The sequence below is a fragment of the Vipera berus genome (genome assembly GCF_964194415.1).
Source record: "Vipera berus genome assembly, chromosome: 1".
Lineage (NCBI taxonomy): Eukaryota > Metazoa > Chordata > Lepidosauria > Squamata > Viperidae > Vipera > Vipera berus.
Window position 1 is genome coordinate 229418713 of NC_138202.1, and position 15538 is coordinate 229434250.

Sequence of the window (15538 nt, forward strand, 5' to 3'; positions counted from 1 at the left end):
CTCAGCCCACAGAAGGAACGAGGGCGTAGGGAACATCAGAGGGACCCTCCGTAGTTTTCTGAAAAGTATAAGTAAGTGAGGAGATAAATGCTTTCAAGCTTGCAAAATTCTGTTACTAAAAACCTATTAGTGATAGTACTCATGAATTGTGCTTGTCTAGTCTATCTCAAAGAGTTGACACCTGCTTTTTTAGCCATTGCTAGACTTTCTGCTCCTCCAACCTAATCTAAGAGACTGGTACCTAGGGTGAGAGCCACTTGGACTGGATGGCTAGAAATAAATACATAAGATTTCTGAGAGATTGTATACTTTGAGAGATTATATACTTTGTCTGGCATGAAAACCAGTTTGGTCTAGTGATTAAAGCATGTAGGTGTATTAGGTATTTGCTGCCCTGAGTTATTTACAAGAATAATAAAGGAAATATATAAAAAAATAAAAAAATAGATATTTAGTTTGCTGAGTTTACTGTACCAAATGCATATGTTAAAAAATATTGAGAAATGCAAATAGGCTGTTGCATAATATATGATTGGTCATTGTACTGAAAACATTTTGTCTGCATTAGTGTTTCTAAAGCTAATTTAATTTCTGATCACTTTAAAATATGCTTAATAAAATACCTTCTTATTTGTTAAAAATAGTGATAAATCCCAACCCACATGAAATATACATTCTAATTTGAATCATATTGAACTTGCTTTGCATTTGCTTACACAAATTTTAACTGTTCTGAATTCCTCTTTTTCTTTTAGGTATATTCCATAGTGTATGGATGGAGATTTAAGAAGTCTTTGATCCAAAATAACTCTGAAAATGGAAACCTCATCTTTGCTGTCATCTTTACATGATGAATGCCGATCCGACAACTACCTTGAGCCACACTACAAGGAATGTTACAGACTTGCCATTGATGTGTTAATTGAAAGTGGTTCAGAGGCTTACCAAGAATTTCTTGCTAAGGAAAGATGTTCTGAGTTCCTGGCAGAAAATGAGATTAATTATATATTAAACACTGTTCAGAAAATCCCCCCAAACACAGTTTACGCTATTGACAACAGTGTAGATGATGCCTCTTCCTCAGGAACATACTGGCCTATGGAATCAGATGTGGAAGCACCTAATCTTGACTTGGGCTGGCCTTATGTAATGCCTGGAATTTCTGGTGGTACAAATATTGAGCTGCTTTTCCACCCACCACGAATGCAACCCTTTACAATAAAAGAAACTATTAGAAAGATGATCAAAGAAGCAAGAAAGGTAAATTATTTCCTCTTTCTATTAAAAAATAAAATATATATTGATCATGAGTATATGACTTTGATTTTGATTCAAATCAGTATCTATTATTCAACCAAAGTTTATCAAAATTAAAAATGATTTTTTTTTTGTCTACTCAGTTGCCTCATATTCTTTCAAGCAACTTACAAATGTCTCCAAAATTCTGAGAATCTTTGGAAAGGTAAAGTTAAAGAAGTAGCTGGAAAAATAGAAAGAAAGAAAAAATATTCTGAGTCAAACCCACATTTTCTTTTTTTAAAAGTAACTGTAGAAATGGGAATGTGGTTGACATAAGGGAGAAAGATCTAACCTTTGTTTCATTGCCTGGCTAATTATAGCTATTGATATAAACTACGGGTGAAACTCGAAAAATTAGAATATCGTGCAAAAGTTCATTGATTTCAGTAATGCAACTTAAAAGGGGAAACTAATATATGAGATAGACTCATTACATGCAAAGCAAGATAGTTCAAGCTGTGATTTGTCATAATTGGGATGATTATGGCGTACAGCTCATGAAAACCCCAAATCCACAATCTCAGAAAATTAGAATATTACATGCAATCAATAAAACAAGGACTGTACATAGAACAATATCGGAGCTCTGAAAAGTATAAGCATGCATATGTACTCAGTACTTGGTTTGGGCCCCTTTTGCAGCAATTACTGCCTCAATGCGGCGTGGCATGGAAGCTATCAGCCTGTGGCACTGCTGAGGTGTTATGGAAGACCAGGATGCTTCAATAGCGGCCTTCAGCTCTTCTGCATTGTTCGGTCTCATGTCTCATCTTTCTCTTGGCAATGCCCCATGAGGTTCAGGTCAGGCGTGTTTGCTGGCCAATCAAACACAGTAATCCCACGGTCATTGAACCAGGTTTTGGTGCTTTTGGCAGTGTGGGCAGGTGCCAAGTCCTGCTGGAAAATGAAGTCAGCATCGCCATAAAGCTCCTCTGCGGAAGGAAGCATGAAGTGCTCCAAAATCTCCTGGTAGACGGCTGCGTTGACCCTGGAGTTAATGAAGCACAGTGGACCAACACCAGCAGATGACATGGCTCCCCAAATCAACACAGACTGTGGAAACTTCACACTGGACTTCAAGCATCTTGCAGTGTGTGCCTCTCCATTCTTCCTCCAGACTCTGGGTCCTTGGTTTCCAAATGGGATGCAAAAGTTGCTCTCATCAGAAAAGAGAACTTTGGACCACTGAGCAACAGACCAGGTCTGTTTTTCTTTAGCCCAGGTAAGATGCTTCTGACGTTGTTTGTTGTTCAGGAGCGGCTTGACAAGAGGAATACAACATTTGAAACCCATGTCCAGGATCCGTCTGTGTGTGGTGGCTCTTGATGCACTGACTCCAGCCTCAGTCCACTCCTTGTGAAAGTCCCCAACACTTTTGAATGGCCTTTTCCTGACAATCGTCTCCAGACTGCGGTCATCCCTGCTGCTTGTGCACCTTTTTCTTCCACACTTTTGCCTTCCACATAACTTTCTATTAATGTGCTTTGATACAGCACTTTGGGAACATCCAACTTCTTTTGCAATTACCTTTTGAGGCTTTCCCTCCTTATGGAGGGTGTCAGTGATGGTTTTCTGCACAACTGTCAGGTCAGCAGTCTTCCCCATGATTGTGATTCCTACTGAACCAGACTGAGAGACCATTTAAAGGCTCAGGAACCCTTTGCAGGTGTTATGGCTTAATTAGCTGATTAGAGTGGGACACTTTGAGCCTGGAATATTGCACCTTTTCACAATATTCTAATTTTCTGAGATTGTGGATTTGGGGTTTTCATGAGCTGTACGCCATAATCATCACAATTATGACAAATCACGGCTTGAACTATCTTGCTTGAGTCTATCTCATATATTAGTTTCCCCTTTTAAGTTGCATTACTGAAATAAATGAACTTTTGCACGATATTCTAATTTTTCGAGTTTCACCTGTAGATAAAGTCCACAGTATGGAGAAATAGCTAGAGTTTGACAACAGACGTTTTAAACTTAAGACATAATAAATAAATTGTTTATATTCTCTTGACTATTTCGGAGACAATATAATTGACATGTTGACCTAGTAGGAAGGGATAAATAACAAGAAGGTCACCCAGATAAGTTTATCAAAGCATTCCAACAGCATGTTGTAAATCAGATGTTGCTACCATTTTTTGGTCTTGCATTTGCAGTGTAGTAGACCAAGGGCATGTAAAAATGATTCTGCTTTGCTCAGGGCTGCCAACAAGTTGCCACTACATTGCTGGGTGTCCAGTGTACACTGTATTGTTTGTATGCCCAATAAAATTATGTTATATCTTTGAAGTGATTCAGTTTCCTTAGGTAAGCCAGGTTTAAGCCACAACTGTTGCTTCCCCCATTTGCCCCACATGTAATATTTTAGAACTTGGGGTACATGCCTTTCTTCTATATTGTTTTATACATATGTATTTACTTTAAGTTACTTGCCAAAATATCTCCATTTGTTTCAATGAAGGAAACTGAATTTACAGGGATTTATTTGCATATGATACATAGATTTTTCATGGAAAATAAATGGAACTTTATGAGCACTTTTGTTCTCACATGGAACTCGTAATTAAATCATTAATATTATTTAGTGCCATATAATTTAAAAGAACAGTTGCATCAGTGCAATTATTTTTAATAATTGTTCAAAAGCTTGCTCAGTGTATTCCAAACATTACAACACAGAGTGGTAGAAATAACTTGATATGGCATTATCGTAGATCAATTTGTAAATTGAGCTACCGGTAATTTGAAAAAGTATTGATCAGCTTTCAGACATTTGTGTGAGTGTGATATTTACAAAACCCAACCAATTATCATATATTCAGATTTACAGCTCTTTGGAGTTCCAAGTTAGTGAATTCTGTATAAATAAAATCTGTGCTTTTTCAGATCTTTTATTGTCAGAGAGTTTATAAATGAGTGAAATTTCATTGGTGTAACAAAGTTGATAGAATTAGGACAATGCCGTACAATTGTTAATCTTGTTCAATAATTATTCTACATTCTTCATTCTCACTTTTTTCCAGAATGTAGACGACTTAATAATTGTCTGACATTTATAATTAACATTTATAAAGTTAACACTGCATATGTACATTACTTATTTTATTTAAAACATTTAAAACTTCCTCATAGGGTAGGGTTATTATTTGTAATGAAGGACATAGTAGAAATCTGAATTTTAGGAGATATGTATTCCATTTGTTAGTTGTGTTGAAAATACATTTAAGGAGAATTTGAAAACATTACACTATTTGTATGCCATCTGTTGCTATGACAGTATTGACATACTGATTCTAAAATATGTGGAAGATATTTGACATAAAACAAGAACAATATATTCAAAAAGATTACACAAGTGGAGTTTTGTCCAGTAATGCTTCCTGATAAAAAGCATAATTGTCAATGATAAAAAGTTCTCTTTTCCTTCTAGCCTGCCATGAAATTTGTTTTGGAAAGTTGCAGATCCTTCTGAATTAGTTTTAGGTTTAGGGATACAATAGAGGAGTAAAGAGAATTTTTGTTGGCATAAGTGGTAATTTGTTTTTACAAAGTTGAATGTAATAAAAATAAATTATTATGAACAAGAATGGCATAGCATGTTAAAAATATTCCCCAAAACCATTACATTTAGAACAGCTTTATCCTCAACAGGTGGCTTGGTACATATTTGATTATCCATAGCAATTTTTGTAACCAATAGTGCAGTACATAATGGCTTGAAATTTCAGAACTAAAGTCAAATGGCCTGTAGACTGATTTAGCCCTCAATTGAACATACTGTGACTTCCCGTGGATGGATTAAAAATACAGGGACTGTCATTTGTTTTTATCCTAATTGAAGTATGATAATGATAATAGAATAGCAAGAAAAGGTTTATTGGTGGTGGGAAAGGACTACCGTATATACTTGAGTATAAGCCGACTCGAGTATAAGCCGAGACCCCCAATTTCACCCCCCAAAACTGGAAAAAGTTATTGACTCGAGTATAAGCCGATCCGCCGTTCTGCAAGCCTCTGCCGCCAGCAGAGGCTCGATCCGCCATTTTGCAAGCCTGAATACACAGGAATACCCTGTGTGGCCGCGGCTCGTCGGCAGGTCTCCGTTCCTCCTGCCGACCTTTGGGGAGGTTTGGGCGCCTCCCCAAACCTCCCCAAACGTCGGCAGGTCTCCGTTCCTCCTGCCGACCTTTGGGGAGGTTTGGGCGCCTCCCCAAACCTCCCCAGGTCTCCGTTCCTCCTGCCGACCTTTGGGGAGGTTTGGGCGCCTCCCCAAACCTCGGCAGGTCTCCGTTCCTCCTGCCGACCTTTGGGGAGGTTTGGGCGCCTCCCCAAACCTCGGCAGGTCTCCGTTCCTCCTGCCGACCTTTGGGGAGGTTTGGGCGCCTCCCCAAACCTCGGCAGGTCTCCGTTCCTCCTGCCGACCTTTGGGGAGGTTTGGGCGCCTCCCCAAACCTCGGCAGGTCTCCGTTCCTCCGCGCAGACCTGCCGACCTTTGGGGAGGTTTGGGCGCCTCCCCAAACGTCCCCAAACCTCGGCAGGTCTCCGTTCCTGTTTGGGGAGGTTTGGGCGCCTCCCCAAACCTCCCCAAACCTCGGCAGGTCTCCGTTCCTCCGCGCAGACCTGCCGACGTTTGGGGAGGTTTGGGCGCCTCCCCAAACCTCCCCAAACCTCGGCAGGTCTCCGTTCCTGTTTGGGGAGGTTTGGGCGCCTCCCCAAACCTCCCCAAACCTCGGCAGGTCTCCGTTCCTCCGCGCAGACCTGCCGACCTTTGGGGAGGTTTGGGCGCCTCCCCAAACCTCGGCAGGTCTCCGTTCCTGTTTGGGGAGGTTTGGGCGCCTCCCCAAACCTCCCCAAACCTCGGCAGGTCTCCGTTCCTCCGCGCAGACCTGCCGACCTTTGGGGAGGTTTGGGCGCCTCCCCAAACGTCCCCAAACCTCGGCAGGTCTCCGTTCCTGTTTGGGGAGGTTTGGGCGCCTCCCCAAACGTCCCCAAACCTCGGCAGGTCTCCGTTCCTCCGCGCAGACCTGCCGACCTTTGGGGAGGTTTGGGCGCCTCCCCAAACGTCCCCAAACCTCGGCAGGTGTCCGTTCCTGTTTGGGGAGGTTTGGGCGCCTCCCCAAACCTCCCCAAACCTCGGCAGGTCTCCGTTCCTCCGCGCAGACCTGCCGACCTTTGGGGAGGTTTGGGCGCCTCCCCAAACGTCCCCAAACCTCGGCAGGTCTCCGTTCCTGTTTGGGGAGGTTTGGGCGCCTCCCCAAACCTCGGCAGGTCTCCGTTCCTCCGCGCAGACCTGCCGACCTTTGGGGAGGTTTGGGCGCCTCCCCAAACGTCCCCAAACCTCGGCAGGTCTCCGTTCCTGTTTGGGGAGGTTTGGGGAGGCGCCCAAACCTCCCCAAAGGTCGGCAGGTCTGCGCGGAGGAACGGAGACCTGCCGAGGTTTGGGGACGTTTGGGGAGGCGCCCAAACCTCCCCAAAGGTCGGCAGGTCTGCGCGGAGGAACGGAGACCTGCCGAGGTTTGGGGAGGCGCCCAAACCTCCCCAAACAGGAACGGAGACCTGCCGAGGTTTGGGGACGTTTGGGGAGGCGCCCAAACCTCCCCAAAGGTCGGCAGGTCTGCGCGGAGGAACGGAGACCTTCCGAGGTTTGGGGAGGTTTGGGGAGGCGCCCAAACCTCCCCAAACAGGAACGGAGACCTGCCGAGGTTTGGGGACGTTTGGGGAGGCGCCCAAACCTCCCCAAAGGTCGGCAGGTCTGCGCGGAGGAACGGAGACCTGCCGAGGTTTGGGGAGGTTTGGGGAGGCGCCCAAACCTCCCCAAAGGTCGGCAGGAGGAACGGAGACCTGCCGAGGTTTGGGGACGTTTGGGGAGGCGCCCAAACCTCCCCAAAGGTCGGCAGGAGGAACGGAGACCTGCCGAGGTTTGGGGAGGTTTGGGGAGGCGCCCAAACCTCCCCAAAGGTCGGCAGGAGGAACGGAGACCTGCCGAGGTTTGGGGACGTTTGGGGAGGCGCCCAAACCTCCCCAAAGGTCGGCAGGAGGAACGGAGACCTGGGGAGGTTTGGGGAGGCGCCCAAACCTCCCCAAAGGTCGGCAGGAGGAACGGAGACCTGCCGAGGTTTGGGGAGGCGCCCAAACCTCCCCAAACGTCGGCAGGTCTGCGCGGAGGAACGGAGACCTGCCGAGGTTTGGGGAGGCGCCCAAACCTCCCCAAACGTCGGCAAATCTCCGTTCCTCCGCGCCCTGCCTGCCTGCTTCTTTCCGCTGCGGAAAGAAGCAGGCAGGCAAGGCGCGGAGTTTGGGGAGGTGCGCGCGCACCTCCCCAAACCTCCCCAAACTTCGGCAGGTCTCGGACGGCGGTGGCTTGGGAGAGGTGCGGGCGATCCCGGAAGCACCAAAGCCTCGGCCGCGCACAAGTCCTCGGTAAGTTTTTTTGTTGACTGGAGTATAAGCCGAAGTGGAATTTTTCAGCCCAAAAAGTGGGCTGAAAAATTCGGCTTATACTCAAGTATATACGGTACTTCATTTTTCTAACAGCAAATTCCTAATTGCTCTCATTTCCCCAAGTTACATGTAAATAGGATGGGAATGGTGAAATTCACCTTACCATGATTTGATCTAAGAAATTTTAATTCTGACTGAAGTTTTGTACTTACTTTTTAATCTGAAGGGCTACTTATGTGGTAGTATATGAGGTCGCACACACACACAGGCACACATGCATTTAGGAAAGGATGGCCTCATATACTGTACTATCACATAAATAGACTAAAATACACTGTCTGTCTATCTTTCTATCTATCTATCTATAAATATTTATAAAGGAAGAATTGCTTGTGAGTTACCAGGTGTGTAAAGAGAAAAATACAGTGCTGCTTATAGGTAATATTTGTATTGATTATAAAGTCTGTTTTTCAGCCTTTGTCTTGGAGTTCTGCCCATGTGAAAGTGATAAAGCGGGTGTCATCATCACACATTCCTCATAAGCACATATATTATCTTTGAAATCCAAAATAATATAAGAACATCATTATGAAATCTTAAGCTTCTTGTATTTAAATAGGTATAACTGATGAAACAGTATCTGAAACAGTATCTGAAACAATTTGTTTCAGATGCATTGTTCATGATGAAAGTACATGGTACTAAAATTGCTTTGCTGTTCCCTTTAACTGGACCTTCAATTACTTCATAGGCAAGTGATAATATTAGTATCAGCTCTGTGGAAAGCTGTTTCTGGTGATTTTTGTCTTCTGCACTTCAGGCTGCAGTTAGAAAAGCAGGCTGGACTAAGTTTTTTTTTTTCTTCCCAACTAATTGGTAATCCCATTAATTGCAAATAAGAATTAGATTTTTATCATCAAGGATATAAAGTAAGCTGATTCCATTGCAAGCAAGCATGCAAGCAAGCAACTAAAATAAAATAAAATAAAATAAAATAAATAACATATCTGCTTTTGGAGTCCAAACTTCTCTGGCATGAAAATATAGTGTTGATATGGACAGAAATGCCTCTTGTTCATTTAGTGTTAAATGAACACTAATTTTAAATAAAATTCAGAAGCAATGAAAATTGGATATGTTATTGATTTGATTTTTTAGCAGGTTTTTAATTTGTATTTTCTGCCTTGTTGATTTTTGTTTGTTTATTTGAAGTTTACTGCTTTCTACCAATGGCTCCTGTATTGCTAAAGATTTCTTCCTTGATTCTGTCAGGGGCCTTTTCATATCTGACTTCTTGCATTTTAAGACATACTTTTAATCTAAAAAGTAGAAAATGAATTATGAAGTGTCAGCCTCTATTTCTAAGAGTACTTGTATCTCTGAACAGCACCCATATGCTTTTTAGAAAATAAAAATATAACATGGTTGTAACCCAGTCCTTTTATAAAGGGTGTTGTCTTGCATAGAAAAGGGAAAAAAAGGTAAGCAAGAGAAATAGGGAGCATTCTGCAAGATAACATTCTGTAAATTGGTGTTTAATACCATCTAATAGTCATCTTGTGAATGGCACGTTTTATTCTGGGGGAAATTCATTTCATTGAAATAACTTAACCATCCTGACTGTAATAACAAGTCAGCAGTAAAAAAATCTTTTGAGAATTGTAAATGTCTTTATTATACTTATCTACCAGCTCTTACACATTTGTTGTTATAAAAGTAGTCCTAATCCATTTGTTTACTAACCGTTTGAAGTTACAGCAGCACTGGTAAAAGTGGTCCTTGCATTTATGACTATCGCAACATTCCACTGTCATGTGATTAAAATTCTGGTGCTTGGAAACCAACATTTATTTATGATGATTTCAGAGTCCCAGGATCATGTGATTGTCATTTGTTACCTTCCCAGCAGGCTTCCGATAAGCAAAGTCAAGGGGGAAGCCAGGTATGCTTTAGGACTGTGTGATTAACTTAACAATTGCAGTGACTCATTTAACAACTCTGGCAAAAAGGTCATAAAATTAGGCATGACTCACTTAACAACCACTTTGCTTAGCAATGGTAATTCTGGTCCCAATTGTGACTGTAAATCAAGGACTATCTGTATGCCAAAAAAAGTATGATTCCTACTTTGGAATCTTAGCTTTTGTATACTGATTGCTAATTGCAGCCTCAGCCATTTCAGTTCTCTAGAAGGTGAGAATGAAATCTCAGAGAAATCATATAAAGAGAGTTTATGCTATGTGGGAGTTAAAGCTATGAGTTATTGAACTTAAAGAGTTTGGAACAAGTATTCTAACATTTAATTACAGGCATCGCCGGTCCTGGATGATTTCAAACAGTAGCTGCATTTTCAGCAAATGCAATTTTATACTTCTGTTTTTCTAAGCCAGCTTCTACCATTTTGTGAGTTATGTTCATAAAATGGTAGAACACAAAATGTTTATCATTTTGAGTATTCAATCTCCTCTTCCTTCTGGCTATATGAGGTGTTCTATATTCATATTTGTTAAAGAAAGGAAACCATTTGTGGTAGCTTCTTAAGTTTGGTAACAGGTCATTATTGAAAGGATATTTAAGAAATGTATTCTGTATTTTCTTAAAAACAGTCAGGTGCAAGATAAAAAGTTGTTGGATGTCTGCCAATTCAGTAATTATTTGGTATATTTAGAATAGACCTAAAAATTGTTTAAATCTCTAATCATCATCATCATCCCAGGTCCTTGGGAAGGACATGATAGGCAGACAAAAATGCCCAAGCTAGTCTAAACATCTGGCTGACTGTGTGGGGCTTGTGCGCTCTGAGGAAGATGAGAGCTATGCCAGAGATTCAGCCATACTGGACAGATCACAACAGAGGAGCCAGATGAAGAGTGTGTCTCCCACAAAAAATGGTGAGATGTAAATTACAGAAATATATTTGGTCATTGTCCAGGTCAACAAATCTACTAAGGATCATGCTAAGTGTTGGAATTCCTGGACATCTGGTGTAAAATGGGACTGTTGGCTGAGCAGCCAGGGCCAGCAGCTACAGAACTATGGGAAGGAAAGATGTCTATACATTGTAAATGTTGCAGATAGAAAACAAAGACATAATGAACTGTTATTAAAGATCAAGCCCAACAAGAAGAGGATAGAAGAGCCTTGGTGGAACAGTGGGCTAATGCCTCCTTAAGTAACACCAGCTGCCTGGAATTAGTGCAGGTTCGCGTCCCACCAGGCTCAAGGTTGACTCAGCCTTCCATCCTTCCGAGGTAGGTAAAATGAGGACCCAGATTGTTGGGGGCAATAAGCTGACTTTGTAATAATGACGCTTGGGGGCGGGGGCAAAAGCCCTAATAAGCAGGCATACACATAGAATGAAGGCTATTGCTAAGCACATTGTGCTTTAGATTGTAAGCCGCCTTGAGTCTTCAGAGAAGGGCGGGATATAAATGGGATTAAAATAAAAAATAAATATTTGACAACTGTGGCAAAAAAAGAACAAAGGTAGTACTAATATTGATAGGCACCTTTAGTGCAATCCCAGAACACAGGAGCACCACTTACACTTAATTGGCATTGACAAATTACTGTCTTACATCCTGCAACGATACCTGTAACACCATCAAACATCCACACCTTATCCAAATGCTTGGGAAGGGCTCGATAGGTGGGCAAAAATGCCAAATCCAGTTTGAACATCTGACTGACTGCAGCAAATCCCCCGCATAGTCCCATTGACCCTTGGGGATCAATATTGACAACTATGAGATCCGCGCTCTAAACATGTTTTCCTTATTTTAAATACCGTAACCAGAAAATGGTTATAGACCAGTACTTCTGATACTATGTAATATGACACTCTTCCCTTTGCTAGAATTTTAGCTTGTTCATGCTTATATGCTTTTCTAATAATTGATAGTTCACTCCATCATCAGGTGATGTAAGTCAGAAAACCTGGAAAAATAAAATTGGCAGTGAAATGGAATCACTGCCAACTTTACTTTTCCAGAAGTTCACAAATGAGATATTTACGTTACATCCCATATTTGTATAAAACAGGCAAGTAAATTAGCTCTGTGGTTACAGGGATTAAGATATTTGCTATTGAACTGAACAATTATATGACAAAATCTCTTAGGCACTAAATAGAACGAAACTAAATTTAATCCAGGTTCAGCAGTGTTTGCTTTTGGCCATCACCTGACTGGTTAAAGATTTGTAACCACTGGCGCAACTGATGCCCATTCTACATGTGACATTAAATTTGTGTTTACGTTTAACACACATGCCTTTTTTTTTGAAATGTAGTGTATAATTGAGAGTTTTTAATTCTATAGTTGCAATTCTGACAGTTCTAAAAAAAGTCATTGTTCTTTGTATTAGACAGGAATGACCAAACTGGAGTCACAGATTAAAGGCAATCCCCAACATCTTGAAATCACACAATGAAATTTGGCTAAATTCATTTGTGATTTTTAATAGAAAAATATTGAAATAAGGCAGGAAAGGAAATATAAAACCTCATAATAAAATGTTCCATCCCCACTCTTAAAATTTTCAAAAGCACAAAAGAGCTGATTGGGAGAGTTAATGCGAATGTTAATTAGTGCTGTGTTAGGAAGAATTGTTGTACTGTTGCTAGGATGTTATATATTTTTATTTGAAGCAGTGCATGATATATTCAAAGATGTATTAAATGTTTTAATTAAACTGGTCACATGTCATGGTTCCCATGAAGTACTTATGTCACTAGGCTCACAGATTAGAGACATCTATGCTTCAGTTTAATGTTGAATAATATCTTGGTCTTGTTTTTAGAGTGTTTGAGAATTTTGTAATGGATCTTCACCATGAATCTTCTATGTTTTGGTAGTCTCTGGCTACATGTGAATTTTTAAGCATGGAAGCACTGACACACAATACCAATCCTGGGGCATAAGCAAACAAATTATTTACAATTGCAACAAAATCCCATTTTTTAAAAGAAAAGATATGTCAGTGAAGCTAGAAATACATTTCTTTAAGCCTATCATTTCTTGCCATGAAGACACAAGTCTTATTTTTACCAGTTCTAAATACATTATTCTAAAATTATTGGGTTCTGAAAATAATTCCTCTAATGTATTTCTTCCAAATAGAAATAACACATCCAAATAATTTTCTCTCAGACCCACAAAACTCTTTTCTCAAACTACGTACTATTTTATTCCCAAGGCCTTCTAAAGTGATTTCCCACTCATTTCTTCCCTGTGATGAAATAATTAGCTCCCTTCCTCTCTGTTTCTGAATTTCCTAACCTTTCCCTTCTCTTTCTTCCTTCTCTTTCTTCCTTCTTTAAGTCAGGGGATTTCTACATACTTTTTTTTAATCTCCAGTTGAATGAGTTTCTCAAAGTGCAAGGACGTGTGTGTGTGTTTGTGTATGAGGGAGGGTTGTGCCTATGAATGGATTGTCAAATTTAGGGTATTTTATGATATGTCTAGTATTTTATAAAGCATAATGGTGTTCTTAAGGGTTCCTTTGAAAGCAAATTAATTTTGTGTACAGTTTTGGAAAGTTCACCTTGCAATAAATTTCAAAGCCTACAGATGGAACAATGAAATGCAGCCTAACATGAAAAAGAGAGTTTTAATTAACCTTTGGGAGATACTGATTATGAAATTGAAATTGGTGGAGTCCTTGGGAAGAAAGTCAGTGATGATTTAAATGAATTCAGAAATGAACTCATTCTTTTCATTTGTTAATTCTGGAATCTCAACCTTTTGTTTTATGTATGGAATAATTCTATAAAACTTTTAATGGTGCCTTGGAATTTTAAATCACAGTTTTCTTTTTCAAAGATAACTTGGGCCTCTGGCACTGAATGCATTCTGAAAGCTGTACATGTAATCTTTGAGTTATGACAGTTCGCTTAGTGACCATTTGAAGTTACAACATAAACCTCCGTCCCCAAGTACTTATTGACAGTCCTGAAGTTACAAATGTTGCAGCACATCGGCAGTCGTTCACCCTTACAAATGACCACAGAGGCACTGCAACATTCATCTTGCCTATTCACCTTGCAAAGATCTAACGAGCCTTCGGTTTCTTGGCCAGCTTCAATGCGTCAAACCTTTGGTGCATCTGCAGAGGATGGAGGCCTAAAGTACTGCGAGATTGTGCGAGATCGCACACTACTGATCTCGTGTGATGTCATGGTACTTTAGACCTCTGTTCTCTGCAAACAGATGCCTGGACGAGATCTGTGGCAAAAGGCTTGGCAAATAGAGAGAAGGCCTGAAGTACCAAAGCCTTCCCTTCATTTGCAAAGACTTTTGCCATCTTTGCAAAAAGAGTTTGCCGCCGAGAATGGAGGCCGGGAGGGGTGCGCGGGTCCCTCCAGGCCTCTGTTTATGGTGGCAAAGGCTGGCCTTTGCAGCCCTGGACTCCATTCTCAGTGACAGAGGCTGGCCTTTGCCACCAAAAACGGTGTCCCTGAGGGACACACACGCCCTTTCTGCCCTCTGTTTTCAGCAACAAAGGCTTTTTGCAAAGACAACCGGAGCCTATAGGGACGCAATCTCCCATCCCTGCAGGCCTCGGCAAGCCTTTGCTCAAGGTGAAACCGTGGCGGAAAGGCTGGAGAAGAGACAGCTCCCTTGATCATCGAGATTTTCGTAAAGTAAGTGACATGGTCAGGTAGGATGGGTGGGAGCGAGTAGCATGAAATAGTGGTTCAGGGGAGGCCTTGGGTGGTCAGAAGCACAAGCCCCCCCCTGTGGCTTTCCCCACCCTGAGATACCTCATGTACTTAACGGCCCACACATTTGATTTTTGAATGCGTGGGCAAAAGCAGGGAGTGATCACATTCAAGTTATGTGATTCACCCCTACAAATCCTCAGGTTATGAATGTAATTGGCAGGCTCCATTACGTTTGTGACTTGAGGATTACCTGTATAAAGACGTGCTGAGTTATACTTTAAAAATGTCATGCTTCTAAGTTGCAGAATTCGATTTTCTCTTAGTGGTGTTCTTTTTTACTTTTCATAAATACTGTAGTTTACCTTTACTATAATCCCTTTTTATTTATATACATAATATATGTCTGTAAATGAAGTGAATGATATTAAAAGCTTTTATGCACATTGCACGTGTTCATTTTCAGAAGATGTAGGATTTCCTCTTCTTTTTTTGTGGGTCGATTTTATGGGCCAGTTAAGTTCCCGTAGAGAGTGAATAAGGAGAAACTGGAAATGATTCAGCATTTCTCCCCAAAACTATTTGCTCTAAGAGTAATGACACATCTTGTTTAACAATACAAAATACTTGGCTTAGGGAATATTATATCTCCTTCTCCACTTGGGTAAAGAACATGTTGCTCAGGATAAGAGATTTTGAAAGCAGGAGTGTTTGCAACAGCCTCATTGTCTTCCAATTTAAACTGTATGGTGAGACAGAATGGCAGTAGATGGTCTTGCATCTCTGTGCCATATTATCCGATTCTCCAGTCTAACATTGTTCCTGGATGATCAGGTGTTAGTGGTGGCCAAGAATTCCATTGCTGATTTTCAGCTTCTGTGCCAATTCTCTGACTTTCTAGGAAAGTGGATTGTCTCCTGTCAGGATGAAGTAGAAATCATACCGAGATTATTGTAATACAATATGTTCTTGCTTTGCTCTTCAACAGTTTGCAAACTGCAAACAGATTAGCTTTTTATTTGTTTTCAGGCTTTAACAGCTTGGAATCTAAAAAGCCACTTCCTACTCTGAAAATATCACAGCTCCAGAAATTCATTTGAAGATGTACTTTCTGCTTCCTACAGCAGGGTT

The 15538-nt window shown here is 41.2% G+C and overlaps 1 protein-coding gene across 1 annotated transcript in view; it reads left to right on the top strand.

Annotated features, from left to right (window-relative positions):
* Window positions 1-233: 233 nt before the first annotated feature.
* The window catches only part of FAM83B (family with sequence similarity 83 member B), a 39199-nt gene continuing 23894 nt past the window's right edge, over window positions 234-15538 (top strand). The window contains exon 1 of the mRNA XM_081314335.1: window positions 234-1260. Coding sequence (XP_081170461.1) covers window positions 817-1260 — 444 coding nt within the window. The 5' untranslated portion in view covers window positions 234-816. The remainder of the gene's footprint in view (window positions 1261-15538) is intronic.